The following is a 26,861-nucleotide window of genomic DNA, read 5'->3' on the forward strand; positions in this document are numbered from 1 at the left end:
AGTTTGACAGCCTTTTGACCAACTCAATTCAGACATTGCTATGCAAACCCCAACGGGATGGTGACTGTGCAAGCGACGACACTCCATTCCCCTGCGAGACCCCAAGCCTGCCCACCCAGGACGTTCCGGCTCTGGGGTCTTTCCCCTCTTCTCGCAGACGCCTCGGCTCCCCCCCTCCCCAGGTCTATCTCCTCCTGCGCTCAGCTCGGCGCTGGGCCGGCCGCCTTCGGCTCGCCGCCACCAGGTCGGTGTAAATACCTTTTCCCTCCCCGGGGCCCCAGGCGCGGACACCTCCCAGCTTCCCTCCCTCCCTGCCGGCGGGGCCCTTTCCCTGCTCGGGAACAGCAGCCCCAGGCCGCTGTTCGCAGGAAGCGAAGCCCTTGTTGATGCTGTTCCGTGGTGCGCCTCTCCGCCCTCCTTCGCCGCCCGGGCTCTTCCCCGCTCTGGGGCGCCCCCCCCCTCCGCGCCTGCGCAGTGCCCCGCGGGAGGCGGGGCTCAGATTCCTGTCAGCGGCGGCGGCGGCGGCGGTGGCGGCAGCGACCGTCAGTTTTCGCTGAGGAGAAGCACGAAACGGACCCGTTGGTTCTCCCCTTCCCTTTCCCCGCCCTGAACCCCCCTCCTGGCTCGCCGAGAATTAGTCCCCGTGGAGTTTCCCCTCCACCCCACCAACGTTTCCTCGGTCCTCGGCTCGGTGGAAGTCACTGCCCTCGAGGAGGAGGCAGCGGCAGCCGCCCTCGCCTGCCGCCCCCGGTTCGGTGCCCGCGGTCCCGGAGAGGAGGTGCCGCCGCCACCGCCGCTCCCCCCCTCCCGCTGCCCTCGGGCCGGGCTGGGTCGAGCTGCGATGCCCTCGGACTTCATCTCATTGCTCAGCGCGGACCTAGACCTGGAGTCGCCCAAGTCCCTGTACTCGCGAGGTGAGTCAGGCTGGGGGCTGGGGCGTGGGGGCGGGGAGGCCCAGCCCCGGGGAGCCGGAGGGGTCCCGGTCGGGGGCGGCTGCCGAGCCCCTGCCGGGATGGCCTGTCTTGGGGGGTGGGGAGAGGCCGAGGAGGTCGGGGGTTGGTGGAAGGGGCCCGGGAGGAGTGGCGGCCCCTCCCCCGCGGAGCCGCCGGCCGCACGGGGCCCAAATGCCGTCGGCCCCCAGGTCTCTGCAGACCCGGTGGCTCTGAGCGCTCCTCGGCGGGTCGGGCCCCGCCACCCTCCTCGAGCGGCCGGCCCTGGCCTCCCCGGCTCGGGGATCACCCCGGACTGGGCCCCGCGCTGGGGCCGCCGCGATCCGGCCGCCGCGGCTCCTCTTACCAGGACCATCGTCCCCGGCAAAGTTGCCCCCAAACGGGTGGCGTAGCCTGTAGCGGGTTCTGGGTGCAGGGTCACCATTTTTCTCCCCCTCCAGGTTGTTTGTGCGCCGTCGTTCTGCCCCCCTCTCCCTCCGGCCTAGTCCACTCCCTCCCCTTGTTGGGACGGCCCCCCTCGACCAGGCGTCCTTCTTTCCTCGTCATCTTATGGCTGGAAAGAGCCCGAATTTTCTTTCCTTTTCTTTCTTTCTTTTTTTCCTCTCTTTGCACTTCTGTGGCATTCTAATTACTTACTTCTGCCTCTGTTTTACAAAGAGAGGGGTGCTCTCTCTGGATTAGTTTTATTCCTCTCCTGTCCCAGGGGTACCGGCTCAGGCACAGTCGCTGTCCTTTGAGAATTTTCTCTTTCGTTGCCGTTCAAGGGCTCCTTGCAGGGAGGGGGCATCGGACACAGTTTCCCGTTTTAAAATTCTTTTGGCTAAGGCCTGAAGGGGATTCCCGGGATATAAAATATTAACACTTGAGCTGATCTCTACTGGGGTTAAATTCCTATACTGGACACCACAAGAATGTGTTAGAACAGGTTCCTTGTGCAAGGGCCATCAAACCAAAATGCTCCCACTGCACTCTTAGTCACTTTTTAAATCACTGGGAGGGGGCAAAAGACATAACTGGGCTATTAGCTATTCATTTTACCATGTTATAAAAAACATTGTGTGCCACTGTGAACCTCCTTCCTGAGAAATTCAGGGTTTCTTCAGTTTTTGATTTGATGTATCCATCCGCTGATTCCACCCCCCTGCAAAAAGGGGGGCTTCAGCTTCACATTCGTGTATTTAAAATCGTTGAAGTGAATCAGAGTGAGGTGGTTTTCTCTGGAAGGTGCTGGACTTTATAGACTGACGATTGAGTTTGTACACAGAGTCCTACTTAGTAACTGTAGCCATTGTCTGTTGCTCTGATGACTTTAGTTGGCAGTCACCATCCTGAAGTAGTTTGGAAATATTGTAGTTTTGAGTGTCAAAAAGGAAGAGACGATATCTAGAGGTGATTCTTAGAGAAGGGCTAATGTGGTACAGTTGGGTGCTAAAAATAGTCAAGACATTAACACCGTTTGTGCAGTAATCACCAGATAATTTTCCATGAAACAAATGCTTTATGAAAATCTAAGTTTAGTATAGAGACCAGTGTAGAGGCAATTCAGCCTTCTTTTGCCGAGAATATATTCACAAATAGGGACTTCAGCTCTTAAAAATACGTGACAATTATATAAGAGATGTATGCTATCCTTGGCTTTTTTTTTTTTTTTAAGTCATTCAGCATAAAAAGTACTTAATGCTTTTTGTGTTTTTCAGATTCTCTGAAGTTACACCCATCACAGAATTTTCATAGAGCTGGACTATTGGAAGGTCAGCAAAGTGCCATTTTAAAGCATATTGTGTGAGTATGCAAAGGCTTTCTCTGAAATGGAGTTTAAATGAGAAAGTGTTAAACTTTGCAAACTCATACAATCTAGTTTTCTCCTAAAAAGCCTGATCCTTCTTTTAGAGCAGCTGAATGTTTTAGTGGATTTTGTGTGTTTGATGTCCTTGTTAGCTATTGTATCTGTTTCGAGAAGCCTTGGGAAAAAACCCCACAAAACTATTAAAAATTGTGTGTTGGGTGTTCTACTTTAAAATTCCATATCTTGATTCTAGTTTTTTACAAAACAAACTGAATATGAAAAGGCTCAAACATTAAGATCATGAACATAACTAAAAGAGTGACACCAAACACATATTTAGTTTGGAAAGTCAGAATTTAGAACTTTCATATGCTGAGCATTTCAGAATGGCATATTAATTATTTATTACAATAGCATTGATGTCATTACTCTTGCATCATTTTTAAGGATAAGGAAAGCCAAGTAATAGAGATGATGATTGAGCTATGCTTAGAAAAAGGGTTTTAGAAAGTTCTGGAAATGTTAGAATGTGTAGAATAATTTAAACAGCTGACAATTACTTTAGAAAACATTATTCTGTGTTGTTTTTAGCATTTTAAGACAAAAAAAGGACTACTTGTTGTTTTTGCAGTTTTTGAAGTGATTTCACGTATGTCATTTTTGAATCATGTAATCCTGGGAACTGGACAGCAAGGATATTAATTTTCCTATTATAAAGATGAGTAACCTGAGGCTGAAATTAAGAGACTTGGGGGAAAAAAATCATATGATAGTAGAAACAAACAGTGCTTTTGTGTTGTAGTTGGTGCTCTTTACCCAAAGCCAAGCTGCCACTGTAAAATATATATGTAACCAGTAACGTAAGCATTTTATGGTCCACTAAAAAAGGCCCTAAATATTTGTTTGACTTGAGTGTAGGTGTCAAGGGAAAAAGTGGGTTTTGTAATTAAGCTTAAATTTGAATACCAATTTAGCTACTTGTGACCTTTAGCTCTGTGACCTTGGGCAAGTGATTTTACCTCTCTAAACTTTAATGTTCTTTTATAAAAATGTATATAATCTCAAGTTTAGTGAGCTGTGTATGAAAATGCCTAGTATAGTGTCTGGCTTAAATTTTTTTTCCTTAAGTATCAGCTAAATTGTTTTAACTATAATTTAAAGCATATAAAAGTTCTTAGATTAATTATTGATTATATTTATACTTATAAAAAGTCCATAGGTATATATATACCTATGGTATATATTAGTATAAAAATCAACTACAGTTTGAGGCAAGGGATTTTTAGAAGTGTTTCTTGGTGAAGCAGATTTGTTGTTTCTATTTGTATTGTTCAATTTGTGACCATGTTGTGGAGTTATATTTGTCTGTACAAAAACTCATCCATTTTCTGGGCAGCAAACCAGAGTGTTATAATCATAGAGATTATCAGGCAGGAGAAAGATAAGAAAAAAAAACGAGTGTTAATTATTTAAGCAAATATTTTTAACAAGTTGATGGAAATGCAGGCAACAATCTAGTATGTATATTTACATGTTTATGCCAAAATACTTTCACTAATTTTTCATTTTGGTTGAGAGGATACTCAGTTATTTAAAGTAAGACCACCCTTTATGGATTATATATAAATTGTAAAATGTATAAGTATCAAGTATGTCATGTTCTCTTATATCTTTGATACAAGGTATAAGAAAGTTATTTGCTTGTGTGATGAAAGGATTTAATCTATGTACCCTATTTCTATTTTCAACCTTTTATTATGGACATTTTAAAGAATACACAGAAGTGGAGAGAATAAAATGATGAACACATCATTTTATTTATTTATGGGTTTATGGGTTTATTTATTTATTTATGGGTTTGGTGGTACCCATCACCAAACTTTAATAGCTATCAAAGTATGTTTACTCTTGTTTTTTTAATCCTCTCTCCCCCTGCCCAAGCTGTATTATTTTAAAGCAAATATCAGACATCATAATCATTTCATGTATAAATACTTCTGTATTATAGTGATATTTTTTATATTACTGTTTAAAATACTCTATTCCAGGAAATACAAAAAATTCTAATTTATTTCAGCAAGATATAGTACAGCAGGAGGCTACTGCTCCTAGTGTATAAGAGCAATCTGTGCTAAGTTTGTAGGTTATGTGGTCAGACTTGGGTTCAAATCCTTGTTTGACGTTTGTGTGTGACCTCAGCTTAGTCATTTAATCTTTCTGTGCTTCAATTTTCTCTTTTTTAAATGGGGGCAATAATATTATCTTCATCAGAGGTGTTGTTAAGATTATTTGAGGCAAATTCATGGAAAGCATTTAACCTGGTGTATAGTAAGCTCTATAAATGTTAGCTAAATTTTAAAAATTAAATTTAAAATTTAAAAAATTTAAACAGCCATCTATATAGTTCTTACTGTGTGCCAGGAAATTTACAAATATGAACTCACTGAATCCTCATAACATCTGTTTGAGATCGTTACTATTACCTCATTTCACAGGTGAGGAAGCTAAGGAGGCTTAGGGAGTTTCAGTAACTTACCTAGAGTCACACAGCTGGTAAGTTGTAGAGCCAAGATTCCAGCTCAGGTAGCCTCACTTCAGAATCTGTGCTCTTAAGTACTATACTGTACTGACTCCCTACGATATATAATATGAAGTATTGTCTAGTAATGTTTATGTATGTATGCTTTACATCAATAGTCCAGGTTTCTTTTTTCTTTTTTTTTTAGCAAAGTATTTTTTTAACGGTTTAACCTCCCCCCCCCCCCCCCCCCCCCGCTGCGTTGGGTCTTCATTGCTGCACGCAGGCTTTCTCTAGTTGTGGCAAGTAGGGGCTACACTTCATTGTGGTGCGCGGGCTTCTCATTGCGGTGGCTTCTCTTGTTGTGGAGCACGGGCTCTAGGCACACAGGCTCAGCAATTGTGGCACACGGGCTTAGTTGCTCCGTGGCATGTGGGATCTTCCCCGACCAGGGATCAAACCCGTGTCCCCTGCGTTGGCAGGCAGATTCTTAACCACTGTGCCACCAGGGAAGTCCAATAGTCTAGATTTCTATCTAATAACTAAAAAAGTCAGCCCAGTGTGAAGGGAATTTAATTATTATCATACAATTTGTTAAACTTTTTAGAGAACACAGGTTTTACAAATTGCAGTTTTTTTGTTTTTTTTTTTTTTTAAGGACGACAAGGTTGGAAAACCTACAGTTGGGTATTTAGCTTCAAAAATAGATTTAAAATCTCTTTACTATTCAGTTTGTTCGCATTTATCTTTCATATCAATGCTGGTCCTTCTACTCCCTCTCCCCCTTTTCAAGAATAGGAAATTAGTTTCTTTTTTTTTTTTTTTTAACTTGAGATATAGCTGACATATTACATTATGTTAGTTTCAAATTCACAACAATGATTTGATACGTATATATATTGGGAAGTGATCACCATAATAAGTCTAGTTAACATCCATCACCCTACATAGTTCTGCTAATACCGTTTTATTTAATTTGGTGATTGCCTGACAATGGGAAAAGGGTCTAGCTATTTAATGTAATGATATGTAGCCATTAAAATAATGTTTCTGGTGACCCCATAATTACATGTAAAACTCCTAATAAAATAAGTAAATAAAAGATATTGTTGCAATTATATTAAAAATAGCTTGCATAGAAAAAAATCCTGGACAAAAGTATATACTACAGATTTTTACTTTTTGATTCTAATTTTGCATTTTCCCTACCTTCTTTAAAGAAGGTAGTTTGTATATATTTTTTAAAAAATAAAATGGTTTACACTTACAGTGTTCAGACTTTAAGGCTAGGGTTCTACTTTGGAGTGCCTGGAAAAAATGTTCAACTACAGGGAAAAAAAAAAAGGTGCCATTTCCTACACTTTCTGTATTAAAAAAATGTTGATTTTGGCATATATAGTTTGCTATATAAAAACGGAGATTAAAAATTAAACTAAATAAGCAAATAATAACAGGTCATTCTAGAAATACCTATAGAGATGTAAGATAAGATGGTAGAAAAATCAGATAAAACAGGAAAAATAATATAAGCAAATTGGAAGAAATAAAGTAATAAAAACAATGGATTAAAAATTTTAAATGCTTTTAAAAGTGTGAGTTAAGAAATTACATGTGGGACTTCCCTGGTGGCGCAGTGGTTGAGAGTCTGCCTGCCAGTGCAGGGGACACGGGTTCGAGCCCTGGTCTGGGAAGATCCCACATGCCGTGGAGCAGGTAGGCCTGTGAGCCACAACTACTGAGCCTGCGCGTCTGGAGCCTGTGCTCCGCAACAAGAGAGGCCGCGATAGTGAGAGGCCCGCGCATCGCCATGAAGAGTGGCCCCTGCTCCCTGCAACTAGAGAAAGCCCTCGCACAGAAACGAAGACCCAACACAGCCAAAACTAAATAAATAAATAAATAAATTTATAAAAAACAAAACAAACAAAAAAGCTTTCTTCCTTTGCCTTCAAAAAAAAAAAAAAAGAAATTACATATGGATCAACTTAAAAGAAAATATGAAATATTACATTGAGTTAGGGGAAAATAAACTTTTTTTTTTAACTACTTTCAATCTGTTTGATGTTGTACCATGCATAATTTTACTTTATAGTTCAAAAATGAAAATCCTAAAAATAGTAACAGTTTTTTTACTGATTTTATGGAATATTTCTGAATTGCCATTAAGCCTGATTTATTTCTTTCCTAGGGTCTGTGTTCGTAAGGTAGTTAGGCCATTAACTCTTACATGATGAAATGTATGAAGATATCTTACTAGAAAGGACTTTTTGAAAGTATTCAACTTTAAAAGTAATCTCTTGGATTCTTTTCTTGTTTAGTATCTATAATATTCTCTGTTGGTCCATACCTAATAAACTAAAAATATTATTGAGGAAATAATTATGGAAATGAATTTCAAACATATGACAGAATCATACCTAGTTCATGCCAACTTTTTGTTTCTAGGATCCATCTCTCTCTGATTTCCTGTCATTTGTTTTTGTGTCTCTTCCTAAACTCTGCTTTTTTAATTTTTATTTTTATTCAATACTGGAATTCTATTGCTTGTTACAATAAGAGGATAGAAATTCATATTTAATCAGATGGTCCTTGGTCTGCTCTTGATTCATTCTTGACTCTACTGTATTAATTCCAGGAGTCCCCTAAAACTTGAAAATGGTAGTACAGATGAACATTTCTTATTGTGATCAATGTTATATATAAAAATAGGCACTTTTTATTAGAAAAACTTGACCCATCAGATTATTTTCTATTAAGAATAACAGGTAATTAGAAAAAAATAAAGATCAAATTAATCTGAGATATCAGTTGGGCCTGATTATGTAGTGACAGAGGATAATTCTGCTAACTTTATGAGAGATAAAAGACTTTCTTCAGTAGATATGTTGCTTATTATCTTATGCTCTTTTCTTGTTGCTAAGATTTTATTTCAAGTTGCGTGAAAGAGAGTCACGTCTTTTATTTCCTGTTGCCTTAATAAAAATCAAGGTTAAAAAAACTAATGAGGTATAATACACTAATTATAAACATGTATTTGAATGAAAAGGTAGAAATAGTCTATGGATTAACTACAGGTAATGATTTCAGCTTCCAAAAGTAAATAAAACCTGATGTTGTGGTGAAGGATCTATATTTTTGATGGTTTGAACTAAAGATGTGATACATGAGATTTTTCAGTTACTTTTATTTATTCTTAATAACTTAAAAATAGATTTTTTCTCTTGCTTTTATTTTTAATATTTACTTGATAAGTAGGTACTGATTATTACTGCTGGCCAGCCATGAATCCTTATCACTTCTTTCCCATTCAGAAATGTTATTATTAGTCCTTTAGTAAATTTGGTATTTGGTTTTGAAAGTGAGACAAGAACAGAAAAGTTACTAATAAATAGTGAGCCAAGTTGATTACTCTTATCTTTATAAATTTAGTTTTAGTTTTAAAAAATCTATGTAAAGCAGTCTTTGTAGGACATGTCAAAAGAAACAGTGTTGGTAAAGAGAAGAAAGAATAATAAATTCAGTGTTAGTAATAATTGAAGTCATTTTTTGAGCAATTTGTGTGTACCAGCATTTTACAGATATTTTCCACGTTTAATCCTCAGAAAAGTCCTGTGAGATAGTATCAGTATCCCTATTTCATAAATGAGGAAACTGAGGTACAGAGGGATTCACTAATTTTCTTAAGGTTACATAGCTAATGGAGGAGGCTGGTATTTGAAACTTGACTATTTTACCCCAGAGTTTTGAGTTTATACTTACTTTCTTACAATACAAACATTTGATAATTGGCATTTACACTTAAGGCCCTAACAAGATTACACCACTGTTCAGATGGTATATAAAGAGTACTTTGTGTAGATTTCTTTAGCTTAACAGTTCCCATAAAGTAAGGAGAGAAATTCTATAAGCCACACATAAAAATCAGTAAAGATTATGATGATGACCCTTTTTAGGAATATTTGAGCACTCAAAATTAGCAAATCATTTCCTGGCTTTGGTGCATGTCTTTAAGATTTAGCTGAAGCACACTGCTGGTTGAACCACCTCTGTTTTGACTGTTGATGGTGCTCAAAAGTGAAAAGGAAGGGGAAGGGTAAGCAAGCCACCACCTAAGGAGAACTGCTTTAAAAATGGAAGATGCCATGGGGCTCTTGATTTCTTTGGCAGTAGTTTTATGGAAGCATAGAGGTCATTGCACCGTATTTCTGCTGGTATGTTTCAGAGCGTAACTAAACCTGAGAAGAGATGAGCAACAGAAAAAGCACTACTCATAGAGCATTGGGAGTTCTATTTATTGTCGTGGTTGGTGTTTGTTTCTGAACTTCCTGAAAATTCTGTTAGGCAGTAGAAAATTTGCGTTTTAATTCTAGTTAAGTCTTGAGACCATGTGGAAAATCATGTAAGCATTCCTTTTCTTCAGCAGAGACATTGTCATCAGTCTTACTTACCTAAGAGTTGTGAGGAAGAATAACTGAAATAATGTTAGAGGATTTTGAAAACTATGAAATGCTATACGAATAGTGATATTTTGCATAAGGCCCTATTAATTTACTTTGGTTCTTCTTTCCACTGTCTGTCTCTCTTTTTTTTCCCAATCTTCCCATTCTACCCATGTCTCCATTTTCTCATGGTACTCTCTACATTTTGCTTGTTGGTTCTGCTGTTACTTCTTGTATCCTTTCTGTCTTTCCCCTCTCTTTTAGAAAAACAAACCATCCTTATAGAGGTACACAGGTACACCCATTTCAAGTGTTCCTTGAGTTTTTAACAGGTGTATACATGTGTGTAATCACTACAGACAAGATACAGAACATTTCAGTCATCCCGTTAAGCTAAGCTACCTCTTGATCTTCTGTAGTAAATTCTGCCCACTCCAGCCCCTCAGGAAAATTGATCTGTTTTTCCTTACCAAAGATTAGTTTTGCCTTTTTTTAGAATTTTGTGTAAATGGATTTATACAGTACACACTATATTTACAGTATACAGTGTGTACTCTTTTGTCTTTAACTTTTGTTGTTCAACCACCATAACCTTCTAGAAAGGAAAACTAGTTTTTTAAAGGACATAAAGTTAATACAGCATTTTTTATTCTTTTATATATTCCTATTTTCTATAATGTAGCCAAGTGTAGTTTTTTAGAGATGATTTTTTTATGCTTATGTGCAAGGTTATAGGTTGCTTAGTCATAATATTAATATAGTTATAACATAATAATAATATAATAATAATATTATTATTCATTCACTCAAAGTGAATTCACCCATATATCCTGGCCACATATTGCTTATAGTTTAGTAAAAGAGATTGTATGTAAATAAACAGTGATAGCACAGAGTTTTAAAGGGTTTTGTAATTCAATCTGGAATGAAGAATGAAGTTAATATGAAGTTCCTATTTGTTAATAGGAAAATACTTTTGTGCAAAGTATACCTGAGCATATAGTTTGCCCCTATACTTAATAACTGTAAAATGAAGTTTAAAACTTTAAACTTTCTTTTTAAAATAGTTTAAGTCTTCAGAGGGTTATAGAGTTGAAGAGTATGTAGGTAGGGGGTATATACTTATTTGTACTCTGATTATTTCTGTAGGTTAAGCATAAATTAGGTAAAAACAATATGAGCTTTCTGTCCCATGTAAGTGAGTACTATCTTGTGCTTAACTGTAAAAATACTACTGTAAATGGTAATTAATGATAATAAATTAATGTTCACAAGTTATAAATTTATAACTTGTGAACATTATAGGCTCAATTTATAAGCGCCTAGATAATGGGCAGTTATAAGTACTTTAGAAACACTGTAAATCAAAAGTTTACTTGAGTACGTTTTTATAAAATTGTATTGTGACCTCCAAGACTTTTTTCTATATTCCTTTTTCATTTTTATTGTTAGGTCATACTCTCTAGACTATTAGGCTAACGTAGAGTGAATGAATGGGAAATATAAACGTATAGTTGAATTTTATAATTTTAAAATTATTTTTGAAGAAATTTTCTTAGTTTATTTTTACCTATAATGTTGAGTACAGGATGAAAATTTATATATAATATTTGAATAACATGCTTTGGATAAAATTACTACTTAATTTCTTTAAAAAACTCATTGCTTAAAAAAAAAACTGGGTAATGAAGTAGTTGAAGAACAGAAAGTAATTAGTTAACCAAATTACTACTCTGTTATAGTAAACATAAGTAACATGTTTATAGTGTATAGTAAATAAAAACTAAAAAATAACTTTCTTGAAACTGTTTTTCAATCAAACTTCACAAGAATGGATAGAATCAACGCTGTAAATTCTGCTCAGAAAAAGAAATTTAGTGCATAGTGAATTGAGAACAAATAAACAGAAGAGTTGAAATTGAAGAATATGAAGTTTTTCTTAGGAATTAAAAGTGGTAGAGGTAATAATAAGTAAATCAAAGTCCCACTTATTTATCTGGCTTGTGAATAGAAACCCAGTTTCAAAAACACGCATTACTTAATAGCTGTGTGATTTTAGGCAAGTTACTTAACCTTTCTTGACTCAATTTGTTCTTCTATAAAGTGGAGATAGTAGACTCATATATTTGTTATGAGGATTGGATGAGTTAATATTTCTAAAGAACTTGGAATAATGCTTGGCACACAGCACTATATAAGTATTTGTTAAATAAGTAAAATAAAATTTATATCTACAGGTAAGTTATTTGGCAAACATACTTACTCAAGATGTAGCAAGAAACCAGGATTTGGGCTTCCCTGGTGGCGCAGTGGTTGAGAATCTGCCTGCCAATGCAGGGGACACGGGTTCGCGCCCTGGTCTGGGAAGATCCCACATGCCGCGGAGCGACTAAGCCCGTGAGCCACAGCTACTGAGCCTGCGCATCTGCAGCCTGTGCTCCGCAACAAGAGAGGCTGCGATAGTGAGAGGCCCGCGCACCGCGATGAAGAACGGCCCCCACTTGCCGCAACTGGAGAAAGCCCTCACACAGAAACGAAGACCCAACACAGCCATAAATAAATAAATAAATAAAATATTAAAAAAAAAAAAAAAAAGAAACCAGGATTTTATTTCTATGCATAAGCTTCTGAACACCCAAATCAGATGTTGCTAAATTTATATACTAAGGTTTAGGCATTCACAGCACTATGTTGTGCAGGATTAATCTTCCTAAAATACAAATCAAATCATATTGCTTACTTAAAAATCCTATGATGGTGTCCATGGGCTTTAGGGTGAAATCCGCATTCTTAAAGACTTGGTTCCTGATTATCTTTTTATTTTAATTGAGGTGAAATTCATAGCACATAAAGTTTATCATTTTAACAGTTTTTAAAAATTTTTTTATTTTTTATTTTTGGCTGCGTTGGGTCTTCGTTGCTGCGTGCGGGCTTTCTCTAGTTGCGGTGAGCGGGGGCTACTCTTCGTTGAGGTGCGTGGGCTTTTCGTTGCAGTGGCTTCTCTTGTTGTGGAGCACGGGCTCTAGGCACGTGGGCTTCAGTAGTTGCAGCACACAGACTCAGTAGTTGTGGCACGCAGGCCCTAGAGTGCACAGGCTTCAGTAGTTGCAGCTCATGGGCTCAGTAGTTGTGGCTTGTGGGCTCTAGAGCACAGGCTTAGCAGTTGTGGAACATGGGCTTAGTTGCTCCACGACATGTGGGATCTTCCTGGACCAGGGATTGAACCCATGTCCCCTGCATTGGCACATGGATTCTTAACCACTGCGCCACCAGGGAAGTCCCCATTTTAACAGTTTTAAAGTGTATAATTCAGTGAGTTTTAGTCCATTTACAGTGTTGTGTAACCAGCACCAGTATATAATTCCAGAACATTTTCACCACCCCAAAAAGAAGCCCCTTACTCATTTAGCAGTCATTCCCCATTCCCTCCCACATCCCCAGCTCCTGGTAGCCACTCATCTGCTTTTTGTCTCTATGAATTTGCCTATTCTAGACATTTCATATAAAAGAAATCATGTAATATGTGGTCTTTTGTGACTTCTTGTTTCACTTAGCATAATGTTTTCAAGGTTCATTCATGTTGTAGCATGTATCAGTATCTCATTTCTTTTTATGGGTGGATAATGTTCCATTAGATGGATACATACTACTATGTTTATCCATTCATTTATTAGTTGATGGACATTTGGGTTATTTTCGCTATTATGAAACATTTGTGTACAAGTTTTTGTGTGTACAGGTGTTTCATTTCTCTTGGGTATATACCTAGGAGTGGAATTGCTGGATCATATGGTAACTCTATATTTAACTTTCGGAGGAACTGCCAAACTGCTTTCTGCAGTGGCTGCACCATTTCACATTTTCAGCAGCAATGTATGAGGGTTCTGATTTCTCCACATTCTTGTCAACACTTACTCTTATCTTTTTGATTATAGCCATCTCTAGTTGGGTATGAAGCAGTCTCCTGTGGTTTTGATTTATATTTATCTAATGACTAATGATGTTGAGCATCTTTTCATATGTTTATTGGCCATTAATATATCTTCTTTGGAGAAATGTCTGTTCAAGGCTTGGCTCATTTTAAAATTGAATTATTTGTCTTTTCATTGTTGAATTGTAAGAGTTCTTTATATATTCTTTATACAAGTCCCTTATTAGATATATGATTTGCCGAAATTTTCTCCTGTTCTGTGAGCTGTCTTTTCACTTTCTTGGTAGTGTCTTTTGATGCACAAATGTTTTTAATTTTCTTGAAGTCTACTTTATCTTTTTTGTTGTTGTTGCTTATGCTTTGTGTCATATTTAAGAAACTGCTGCCTTATACAAGGTCACAAAGATTTACACCTATGTTTTCTTCTGAGAGTTTTATAGTCTTGGCTCTTACATTTAGGTCTTTGATCCATTTTGAGTTAATTTTTGTCTATGGTGTGCAGTATGTGGTGTGTCGTTCTTTTTCATGTGTATATCCAATTGCCCCCAGTACTATTTGTTGAAAAGACTATTGTTTCCCTTTGAATGGTCTTGGCAACCTTGTTGAAAATCAGTTGACTATAGGCATATAGGTTTATTTCTGGATTCTCAGTTCTTTTCTATTCATCTATATGTCTATTCTTATGCTAGCAACGCACTGTCTTGATTACTGTAGCTTTGAAATTGGGAAGAGTGAGTCTTCCAATTTTGTTCTTCTTTTATAAGATTGTTTTGGCTATTCAGGGTCCTTTGACTTTCCATTTGAATTTTAGGATCAGCTTCTCAATATCTGCAAAAAAGAGAGCTGTGATTTTAATAGGGATTGCATTGAATCTGTAGGTCAGCTTGAGGAGCATTGCCATCTTAATAGTATTCAGTCTTATCCTCTATGAACGTGGGATGTGTTTCCTTTTATTTAGGTCTTTAATTTCTTTCAACAGTGTTTTGTAGTTTTCAGAGTATAAGTTCTACACTTTTTAAACATTTAAGTATTTTATTCTTTTTAATCATTTTTTTAAGTGTTAATAAAATTATGGAAATAATTTGGAGAAAGGTCTCTCAAAACTTAGGAGAGCTTTAGTATTTTTTTTTTAATAAGTTTATTTATTTATTTTTGGCTGTGTTGGGTCTTCGTTGCTGTGCACGGGCTTTCTCTAGTTGCGTTGAGTGGGGGCTACTCTTCATTGTGGTGCGTGGGGTTCTCACTGCAGTGGCTTCTTTTGTTGCGGAGCACAGGCTCTAGGCGCGCAGGCCTCAGTAGTTGTGGCTTATGGGCTCTAGGGCACAGGCTCCGTAGTTGTGGCTCGCGGGCTCTAGAGCACAGGCTCAGTAGTTGTGGCCCACGGGCTTAGTTGCTCCGCAGCATGTGGGATCTTCCCTGACCAGGACTCGAACCCCTGTCCCCTGCATTGGCAGGCAGATTCTTAACCACCGTGCCACCAGGCAAGCCCGAGCTTTGGTATTAAAGTACTAGATTATGCGTGTGTTCAGGAAATGAAACCGAAACCACAGTAAGGTAATTGTACAATATTAGAATCAGCCATGATTAAAGCTGCAGTAAACCATAAAGAACATTTAGTAAAGTCCAGTTTTGTTTAAAAAGTTATACTGGATGGTATTTTTCTCAAGGACAGGGACTATACCTCACATTCTCTTAGCATCTGGCACAAGCGCTTATATCCAAAAGGTGCTTGAATGAATGAATACCACATCCAGAAAAGAAGGAAGGAATGGTATTGGAAGTGTGAGAGGATTGTGCTTTAGTTATATACAACCATGTAGAAAGCTTTAATTGGAATAATAATTGGATTAAAATGATTATAGGTGAAAACCTAGACCTTTAAAAAATTGGAACTATTTAATCGGTAAAGACAAAGGTTTAGGTAATTAAGATGAAAATGGAGGTGGATTTGTTCACTAAATCTGGAATACTCAAATAAGAAGGTTCTCTTGAAGCTTGACCACCTTCACCCATTTCATTCATAACCCTCACCTTCCTCCGCCCCCACAACCCGCAATCTGTTCTCTGTATCTTTTAGTTCAATTTTTAAGAAAAAAATTTTTTGATTACTCAGATAAGTGAGATCATATAGTATTTGTCTTTCTCTGACTTATTTCACTTAGCATAATGCCCTCAAGGTCCATTCATGTGTTAAATGGCAAGATTTCCTTCTTTTTTATGGCTGAGTAATATTCTTTACGTGTGTGTGTGTGTGTGTGTGTGTGTGTGTGTGTATGTGTGTATCACATCTTCTTTATCCATTCATTAGTTAATGGACACTTCTGTTGTTTCCTTGTCTTGACTGTTGTAAATAATGCTGCAGTGAAAATGAGGGTGCAGATACCTTTTCAAGACAGTGATTTTGTTTTCTTCAGGTAAATACCTAGAAGTGGAATTGCTGGATCATGTAGTTCTATTTTTAGTTTTTTGATGAATCTTCATACTGTTTTCTGTAGTGGCTGCACCTGATTGGCATTCTTGAGCACAGGAATTGATTATATTTAAATAAAAACATGTCAGTTAAATGAGAGAAACACTTAGGTGACTGGCTATAAACAAATACAATATGAAGAGTCTGACTGTACTTCATTTTATTGATTAGGACAACTATTTCTGTATATTTAGTTTAATAGCAGCAAAATACTGCTTGTGCTATTAAACATATTTGTTATATTTAAGAACATATTGACTTTAATATATTGCTAAACATATAAATGTTTTAAAATAAAAGCACTGATGCAATAACAATATGTTAAATTTTTTTTTTTTTTTTTTTACTCTGAGTTAACAGAATCATGTTCTTTTTTTGTTGTGGAGCATGGGCTCTAGAGCACGGGCTCAGCAGTTGTGGCGCATGGGCCTAGTTGCTCCGTGGCATGTGGGATCCTCCCGGACCAGGGATCGAACCCATGTCCCCTGCATTGGCAGGCGGACTCCCAACCACTGCGCCACCAGGGAAGTCCCTATGTTAAATATTGATAAGGATATAAAAAGATTTTCAACATCATTAGTCATTGGGGAAATGCAAAGCAAAACCACAGTGAGATACCACTTCACACCTAGTAGGATGGCTATAATCAAAAAGACAGATAATAATAAGTGTTGGCAAGGATGTGGAGAAATCACCTTACACACTGCTGGTGGGAATATAAAACAGTGCAGCCACTTTGTAAAATAATCTGATAGTTCCTCAAAGAGTTAAACATAGAGTTACCATATCCAGCAATCTCACTTCTAGATACATACCCAAGAGGAATGAAAACATCTGTACACATAAAATATACATGTATATTTGTATACGTATGTTCAGAGCAGCATTGTTCATAATAGCCAAAGTATGGAAACAACCCAAATGTCCATCAACTAATGAATGGATGGATAAACAAAATGTAGTATATCCATTTAATGGAATAATATTTGGCCATAAAAAGGAATCAGTTACTGATACATGCTGGAACATGGATGAATCTTGACAGTATGCTTAGTGGAAGAAGCCAATCATGAAAGACCACATACTGTATGATTCTATTTATATGAAATCTACAGAATAGACAAATCTAGAGAGGCAGAAAGTAGATTAGTAGTTCCTGGGGTTGAGGGGAGTGAGGGGGATTATAGTTAAAGGGCTTGGGGTTTCTTTTGAGAGTGATACAAATATTCTGAAATGTATTGTGATGATGGTTGCACAACTCTGAGTGTAGTAAAAGCTAAGTGTCCACCAACAGATGAATGGGTAAATAAAATGTGGTATATACATACAGTGGAATATTATTCATCCTTAAAAAGGAATGAAATTCTGATATCATCTTACAACATGGATTACAGCATATGAAAACATATGCTAATTGAAATAAGCCAGATACAGAAGGACAAATATTGTAAATTTCCATGAGGTATCTAGAATAGAGACAGAAAGTGGAATAGTGGTCACCAGGGACTATGGGGAGAGGGCAATGAGGAGTTATTCTTCATTAGGTACAGAGTTTATGTTTGAGGCAATGAAAAAGTTCTGGAAATGAATACTAGTGGTGATTGTTGTACAACATTGTGAATGAACTTAATGCCATTGAATTGTAGACTTTAAAAAATGGATACAGCAGTAAATTTTATGTATATTTTACCACACACACAAAATGTTAAAAAAACAAAAAATAATTTTAAGACTGAGATACACTAACTTTTTTTTTTAAGTTATTGAGACAGACGTAATTGTGCGGTGGCACATGGAAGGGAGACTTTTTTCAGTTTCCCATTTAACACAGTATATTTTAGTTGTCTAAATCATCTAAATGTGATTTAAATGTAGATAGGATGATCTAAATACTGAGTGTGCTACATCTTGAATAATCAAAAACAAAATTTTGATGAGCAAGATTAGACTACAGATGACTGTGAAAAATTCATGAAGTAGATTAACCTCGCTTAGTTTGGAAATTTTTTTGACTATTAATATGCATGGTTGATTCATTTTGTTGATTTCCTGAAAGCAAATGTTTATATTTAATAGTAGCAAGAGGATTGCAGTTTTCTAATAAATGTCACAGAATTGTGACAGTGAGCTAGGAGGAAGAAAAACTGCATAAGTGAAGTGAGATGCACTTCTGTAGCTGTGGAAACTATAAACCCTACTGTCTTGAAACGTTGTTCTCTTTGTATTTGTATTATTAATTAGACATTAGTAGAGGATAATGAGGACCCTGGATAACTGCTTGATTTTTTTTTTCATTTTCTTAATGGTATCTTTTATTTATATATTTATTTTAACTTTTTGTCTTATAGTTGATTAACAATGTTGTGTTAGTTTCAGGTGTACAGCAAAGTGATTCATGTATACATATACATGCATCTATTTCACATACTGCTAGATTAAATATAGGTATAACTGTATTCATCAGAGTTCCTGAGTAAGAGGCATTGCTGGCTAGTTTAGTATTTGTTTTGTGTGAACATGAAAGTGCTTAATTTATTTTTCTTTGTTATGGTCCTCAACTGCTAAAATATTTTCTATTTAAAAGGATGTTTTCTTAAATTATTGCCACAGCTCAAGTTTTAAGTTTGAGAATAAGTGAGAGAACTTGAACATGATTCAATGTTGAACATCACTTCAGTTTAGTGAAGTTAAATTTATCTTGACCAGTACTTGTATGTTTACTGGTAAAGGCATATTAATCTGTGTATGAGTAGGCTTTATGAATAAATAACGTTTTAGGTATAAATTCGGCACTTTGGTAATTTATACAATAATTTTTGTAGAATGACTAGCGCTCTTACCGAGTACTAATTGCATCATAGATTCCTCGAGTACACTATAAGCTTAATATTTCCCCTAATAATAGAAACCAACTTACTCCTAAGAATACTTAAGATTAGGTCTGTAATCACGGTTGCCTTTACTCATTTGTTGGAATTACAGTGGGCTGCTTGAGATGGCAAACTTCAGAGGGGAGATGGCTGCTAATTCTAAAAATAGAAAGGTAACCTAGAGGTGAAAGATAGCTACCGAGTCATTATGTTCTCACCATACTTGTTTGCTTATTTGTGTGTAAACCCAAAGTGCATTTTCCCTTAAATTTAGATGTGCTTTGTTCTCCTATACATCTATACTAGTATTTCTTGAACTTGTTAGGACTTTTCAGAAACATCAACTGTCAACCAACATAGAAACAAATTATATTTTGGAATCTCCCAAATCAAATAGATTTAAAAGTGAAATTTAGCAGTCGTTTATTATATGAGCAAAATAAAACAGAAAAAGTGAACTATGAGAAGTAAGGTCTTTTGGAAAAATCATTGTAGTTTGGACCCTATAATATTGCCCAGAAGAGAGCATATCCATTGGATATGCCAATTTAGAGGGAAATTGGTGGGAAAAAAGGTTCTAGGCCTTCTTCCATTAAGAACTATTTGAATATTCACCACTGTCTAGTTCTGGAACAAAGATAGATCAGAGCATTACAGGGAGGGTCCTTCCCAGTGTGTTGGACCTCTTCTTTTCCTGCTTCCTTTTTAGTAGGATATTGTTCATTTACTTGTCCATTAATTGCATATTGCAGAGATCATGGATTGTAGTAAGCATAGCTCTTCATAAAGGGACTGGATGGTGTGTCCTGTGAGAACAGTACCTTTGTAACAACCAAATGTGGATGTGCTATAATAGGACAGATAAGCAAATCCACATTTGGATTCCTAAAGATCCTTAAATGTAGATAAAACTTCAACTTGGAAATTCAAAGGATAAAAATAAGAGAGTAAAAAAGTTTTATGAGTTAAAGTAGCTATAAATAGACAGTAAAAAGCAATATCCCTGATTTTGGTATTGAACTAAGATTGACTAGAAACTTCAGGATGATTCAAATCTCTCCTTTGAGTATTCAGGGTAAGGCTCTTGAATTCCAAATCCAGGAAATAAAAGAGAAGTGTCTTTTTTCTTTCTTTCTTTCTTTTTTTTTTTTTTGAATCTGCAGCAGGAAGGGTTTTTTTTGATACTTAGTTACTTTGTTTTTCATTATTCTTTCTCTGTGTATTTTGTCTTTCATCATAGGTGACTCTTTGACACCCCAGATATCTCAAGAGCGCCTTACTTTGACATTTGTATGTCTTCTCAGTACAGATTTTAATGAGTGCTAAATACCAGGTGACTTAATACAAGTATTCTGAATGAACCAATAAATTGACAAATCTTGTTTTAGGCAATTAGGTGATGATATACAACAGAATGGTTTCCTAATAATTTTAGGTTTGAGCATTTATTAAAAAACAAAAAACCATATTAGTCAAAGTTCAGGATTTTTCAGGAGAGGTGTTTCACATTTACAGAACAGTATTATTTCTTCTTCGTATCATTAAAATAAAACTCAGTTGAATTTCAGCTTGTAAATATTGGAAAGTTGTTGTTCACAGTTATTTTGTCTCAGGTTAGAAGATTAAAAGGAGAAAATAACTTCTAAAGTAGTTTAGACAGTCATATTTTAAGTTTAATGTTCTGTAAATTTCAAGTTGTATTCTATATCTTTTTCTAGCCTTTTCCCCTCTTAGCCTGACAGGATAAAGATTGTCCCATTGTAATTATTTTTCAGTTTTGCTAAACATATTTTTAAATGGCTGCCTTTGGGCCAAGGGTATAAAAAGACATTGAGTCTTTGAGACATTGTCTCAAAGGTGAGTTGTTTTCTAACATTTCAGTCAGGTAGTTGTGCTCTATTGCCTCACTCAATTTCTCCATTGAAATAAGGATCACACAGAAGTTATGTCGTGAGACTCTATTCTCTATAGCGGATCCAGTTCCAAGGTCTAATGCCCAACTACATAGGAACATTTCATATCCCATTTTGTGGGGCCAGTATTCTTTTTTTTTTTTTTTTCCTTTTTTCTTTTTTGTCTGCACCGTGCAGTATGTGGGATCTTAGTTCCCCCACCGGAGATAGAACCTGTGCCCCCTGCAATGGAAGCATGGAGTCTTAATTAACCACTGGACTGCCAGGGAAATCCCATGGGGCCAGTATTCTTGTTCAACAGCAATATTCTTGTTCTCTGACCATATAGAATTTAAAAACATTAAGGCAATTTGAAAAAACTTTTCTTCTCATTCTGTTACCATATTCTCTCCCAAAATAATATATTAACAATATGGAGAGGGCAGTGTGTATAGTGGCTAAAGATATGGGCCTTGGAGCAAGACTCCCTGGGTTCAGGTTCAGGTTATATTATACACTGGCTATGTGGCAGCTTGGACAAGTTCATTGACCTCTCTTTGCCTCAGTTTCCTCATCTGTAAGGTGCTGTTGATAATAGAACTTACAGCATAGGGCTGTGAGAATTAAATGAGTTAATAGAAGTAAAGTACTTAGAATGGGTGCCTAGCATAGGCTACTTAAGTTGATGTTATTATTACTGGAATATAGTTTCTACATATTTTTTCGAAAGGAATAAAAAATATACCTTTATTTTACTATCATTAGTGCCAAGAAAAAGTGGAAGACATCACATCTTAAATAAAGCAGAATAAACATTGGTATTGGTCTTTTTGGCATTCTGTGTTTATGGCCGTATTTCTTTGGGTGGTTTCTTGATATATCTGACTTTAGGAATTATAAGAGTACCAAAGTTTCTTGGGTTTGAAAACAAGAATTTGTGCCAGTGCAAGAGAAACTGTGCTGCCAGCCATCTCTTCTTTACTAATGATTGTATTGTCCAGAGTGTCTGTTTTTTAAGGCTCCATTTTCTTATTCTGGGAGAATAAGACGAAGGGAAAAAACTTTAGATAGTTGGTACCAGCCTGGCTTCTGTGGAAAAATTAACTTACTTTTGTATTTTATTTGCAATTCAGTTAATCTAGAGGTACCTTTGTGGTGGGGGAAAAAGTACAGAATTTATAGTTAGGAAACATAGTATTGGGCCTTCCCTGGTGGCTAAGACTCCTCGCTCCCAATGCAGGGGGCCCGGGTTCAATCCCTGGTCAAGGAACTAGATCCCACACGCATGCCTCAACTAAAGATCCCACAGGCCACAACTAAGACCCGGTGCAGCCAAAATAAATAAATTAATAAATAAATATATATTTTTTAAATGGCTTAAGTTAAAGCTCTTTAAAAAAAAAAAAAAGAAACATAGTATTTTAAAATACCTGTTTCACGTTTTGCTAGTCGTATTTCCTTTTATCCTTTTATCCTCATTTTCTCTTTATCTAACAGGGTTATTATGAAGTTTATATGAAATAATGGTTTTCATTATGCTAGTGCTTTTAAACATTATTTGAATGTGAATCTCCAATTTTCTCTGGATTTTTCTTTTATTTAATTATTTATTTATTTATTTGTGGCTGTGTTGGGTCTTCGTTGCTGTGCGAGGGCCCTCTCCAGCTGTGGCGAGTGGGGGCCACTCTTCATCACGGTGCGCGGGCCTCTCACCGTCGCGGCCTCTCACTGTCGCGGCCTCTCCCGTTGCGGAGCACAGGCTCCAGACGCGCAGGCTCAGCAGTTGTGGCTCACGGGCCCAGCTGCTCCGCGGCACGTGGGATCTTCCCAGACCAGGGCACGAACCCGTGTCCTCCGCATCGGCAGGCAGATTCTTAACCACTGCGCCACCAGGGAAGCCCCTCTCTGGATATTTTGAGGAAAAGTCGAAGATATATTGAAGGAAAGAATGTTAGTTGTTTAGGACAAGTTATTCTTTTGGGATGTTTAAGATATTTTTAATAGAAATTTTTTAAAAATTGAAAACTTAATTTTTTCAGATTATAGTACAATTATACTTTTTATGCTTATTACAAAAAAGGTAGGTCATTGTATGACGTATAAAGCATATAGAGTAGAAAAGGAAAATAATATATAATCCTACCATACAGAGATAACAGCTGTTCACATTTTGACATACAGTATGTCATTCTGTATTGTTCTTTTCTGCGCTATGTGGACACTTTACATTTATTTATTTTTTTCTAAAATAGAATCATATTGTGCTTTTTTTCTTAGAATGTTTTGGACACCACTCTAGGTTAATAAATGGAACATAAAGTAGCTTTTTTTAAATTATAAAGACTTCAAACAATATAACAAATACAAAGAATAAAAGTTACAAAAGATCCCACCTTTCATAGATAACCACTATTATATTTCTATGCATATATATATTTTTTTATGTAAATGGGATTATTTTTATATGGTTTTATACTGTTTATAGCCTGCTTCCTTTACTCAACAATATATTATAGATGTTTTCTGTGGTCCAAATAGATGTGTCTTTATTTTTAATAGCTACATTACATTTCATAATATGGATGTACCATCATTGCCATCATTTATTTAACTACTCTATTGATGACATTTAGGATGTTTCTGGTTTTCATTTTTATAAACAATGCTGCAGAGAGCATTTTTGTATATGCATATATTTGTAAACTTAACTATATTTTTTTTCTTAATTTAAATTTATAAAAGTATAATTACTGGGAAAAAGCATGTACACATTTGAAATACAATGACCCTGTTGCCTTATTGCCTCCAAAAAGGTTTTACCCATTTATATCCATTAGCAATACCAATTTCCTGGAACCTTTGCCAGCACCAAGTATTATTTTTTAAAGACTATTACATTTTCATATGCTATGCTATCTTATTCTTTTAGCCATTAAAATTGAATATTTTTCATGTATATATTGGCCATTGTGTATCTTTTTGAATTGTTTGTTCTTATCCTTTGCTAAATTTGCTATAGGAGTCTTCATTTTCCTCCTAATTGATTTAAAATTTCCTAAAAAGGGAAATTATAATTATTTTCTTTTGCATGAAATGTGGTAATTAGTTGTCATTGATGTTTTTCTGTCAAAAATTGGTAAAGTGTCTATAAGCTTGTTATCATCTTCAACTCCAAAGATCCACAGATCTTGAGTACTTTACATGTGCTTTATAGGATTAAGATACAAGTAGATCGTTATGTTTTCATTTTTAAAACAGTATAGGGGTGGCACAGAAACAGACATATAGGTCAATAGAACAGGATCGAAAGCCCAGAAATAAACCGACGCACTTAATGGTCAATTAATCTATGACAAATGAGGCAAGAATATACAGTGGAGACAAGGCAGTGTCTTCAGTAAGTGGTGGTGGGAAAACTGGACAGCTACATGTAAAACAATGAAATTAGGGACTTACCTGGTGGCACAGTGGTTAAGAATCCTCCTGCCAATGCAAGGGACATGGGTTCGATCCCTGGTCCGGGAAGATCCCACATGCCGTGGAGCAACTAAGCCTGTGTGCCACAACTATTGAGCCTGCGCTCTACAGCCCACGAGCCACAACTACTGAAGCCCACACGCTCTAGGGCCCATGCTCCTCAACAAGAGAAGCCACCGCAGTGAGAAACCCACACAACGCAATGAAGAGTAGCCCCTGCTCGCTGCAACTAGAGAAAAGCCCACGCGCAGCATCGAAGACCCAACGCAGCCAAAAAAAAAAAAAAAGGAATGAAATTAGTACATGCTCTAACACCATATACAAAAATAAACTCAAGATGGATTAAAGACCCAAATATAAGACCAGGTACTATAAAACTCCTAGAGGAGAGCATAGGCAGAACACTATTTGCCATAAATCGCAGGAATATTTTTTTGGATCCATCTCCTAGAGTAGTGGAATTAAAAACAAAAAATAAACAAATAGGACCTAATTAAACTTAAAAGCTTTTGCACAGCAAAGGAAACCATAGAAAAAACAAAAAGACAACCTGTGGAATGGGAGAAAATATTTTGAAGAATATCCTTGTTTGCTGGAAATACATACTAAAGTATTCGAAGGTGATGTGGCATCATGTTGGCAACTTACTCTCAAATGGTTCAGGAAAAAAGAAGAAAGTTCTTTGCACTGTACTCACAACTGTTTTATAAATTCAAGATTGTTCCAAAAAGTACATAGAGGCACATGTGCACACACTTTCACTAAAAATTTAATAATTACTATGTAATCCAAATATTCAATTCCATAACTAGTAATTTTACTCTTTAAAATTGCAATTTCCAAAGAAATGAATATATCAAAGAAAACAAGCTTATTTCACATCTTCATATTTGGATACGTGATCATAAAAAGGTAATCTACATCGGCCTCCCTCTCATCTCACTTTTGCTACCATTTCTGCCTGAAATCAATCAAACAAAACCAAATACTCTGGTAGAGAAATGTAGTCTGGGTTACAAAATATATCACAAGTTATCTTCTCCTGGTCATACTTAACTTGTTTGATACCATACATATGTCACACTCACAAGCTCAGTATTTTTAGCTATGCCATCCCCTCTTCACTAACACTGTCAACCTGATAGACCAACAATTAATTTAAACATTCATTCAACATTTATTTAGCTCCTCTACTGGACTAAGGACACAATATAAGAGGAAATCATTTTTGTGAAGTTCACAGTTGAGAGAAAATAAAATTAGTCAAGTTTAAAGTAATGCAGTATGTGCTTTAATAGAAATATGGGATATTATGCAAATGGAGAAGAGGGAATCCTTAACACTGTCTGTAAAGGATCAGAGAAGGCTGCACAGGGTATGTGACACCTGAGGTCAGTCTTGAACACTGAAATGGGTGTTTGACAGACATAGTTTTAAAATTCAAAATTAATGGTAATTTTATTTTTTTGTGAAGAGTTGAGAAAATGCCAGATTTAACTACATTTTTTTCTAGTTATATTAGTGCCAAAAATGAATAAGCTAGTTTTAGGTTACCAATGTGTTTTCAAGATTATAGATATGTGTATACCTTTACTAAATATGAATAAATGAATTCAATCTTTCTGCAACACGCGGCATGCAGGATCTTAGTTCCCCCGACCAGGGATCCAACCCGTGCCTCCTGCAGTGGAAGTGCGGAGTCTTAACCACTGTACTGCCAGGGAAGTCCCTAAACAACAAATCTTAGTCAGAATTTTATTTTAACTGGTCAAGTTTTTAAAAATGTGACTCTTACTGAGTTCCTATATCTCTCTGTCTTTATAGAAGATGTTATAGTGAAACATAACATCTAAGAAGGAGACTGGAATGGCATTTGCAATAACTTTAATTCACCTCTAGTATTACAGCACAGTTACATTTTTAATAAAGTAATTTTGAGAATATAGATATAAAGGTTGTAATCCTAAAACTGGCAGGTGTGTAGAATAGGATGAGGAAAAGGAAGCAAATTAGAGGAGGAAAATGGTAAATTGAAATGAGTTTATTATTATAAGAGACGATGACATTTTTTGGTACAGTATAAGAATATAAGATTATCAGCATTTTTTAAATATAAAAACTTGCATTTTAACCTGTTTTCATGTTAGAACTTTTTTCCCAGGTGCTGTTTTCAGCTGTAGCTGTTAGAGGGCTGAATTTATTCCAGTCTACCTAGTTGTTCATTAACCTATTAGCACTTGACTAATAGGTTCAGAAAAATCTACTGCTTGTTAGTTGAAACAGCTAAGAGCTGGAATTGGAACTACTCTGCTTCTAGTATATCTTCCAAATCTGATTTCATTTTGAGAAAAGTTCCTTTTAACTTTAATAGACTGACTTACCATGTTATGATAAACAACAAGTAGGATTATTTCTATTATAGGAGAGTGGGCAAGTAGATAGCTTACATTAGTTTTGTATTACACTTCGCCCACAACTTTGTAGAGCACTTTGATATACATTACTTCATTTAATCTTTTTGCACCTAAGAG

At 36.6% G+C, this 26,861-nt stretch overlaps 1 protein-coding gene across 5 annotated transcripts in view; it reads left to right on the plus strand.

Annotated features, from left to right (window-relative positions):
• The first annotated feature begins 547 nt into the window (after window positions 1-547).
• Window positions 548-26,861, plus strand: part of NFAT5 (nuclear factor of activated T cells 5) — a 128,361-nt gene continuing 102,047 nt past the window's right edge. For 2 of the 5 annotated variants that reach the window (XM_036833773.1, XM_036833774.1), the window contains exons 1-2: window positions 548-914; window positions 2,648-2,701. In XM_036833773.1, the coding sequence (XP_036689668.1) occupies window positions 842-914; window positions 2,648-2,701 (127 nt within the window). In that variant the 5' untranslated portion in view covers window positions 548-841. Of the gene's footprint in view, window positions 915-2,647; window positions 2,733-26,861 lie in introns of all 5 variants that reach the window. The other 3 variants (XM_036833775.1, XM_036833776.1, XM_036833777.1) reach the window with 2 other exon arrangements.

The sequence above is a fragment of the Balaenoptera musculus genome, chromosome 19 (genome assembly GCF_009873245.2).
Source record: "Balaenoptera musculus isolate JJ_BM4_2016_0621 chromosome 19, mBalMus1.pri.v3, whole genome shotgun sequence".
In the NCBI taxonomy this organism is placed as follows: domain Eukaryota; kingdom Metazoa; phylum Chordata; class Mammalia; order Artiodactyla; family Balaenopteridae; genus Balaenoptera; species Balaenoptera musculus.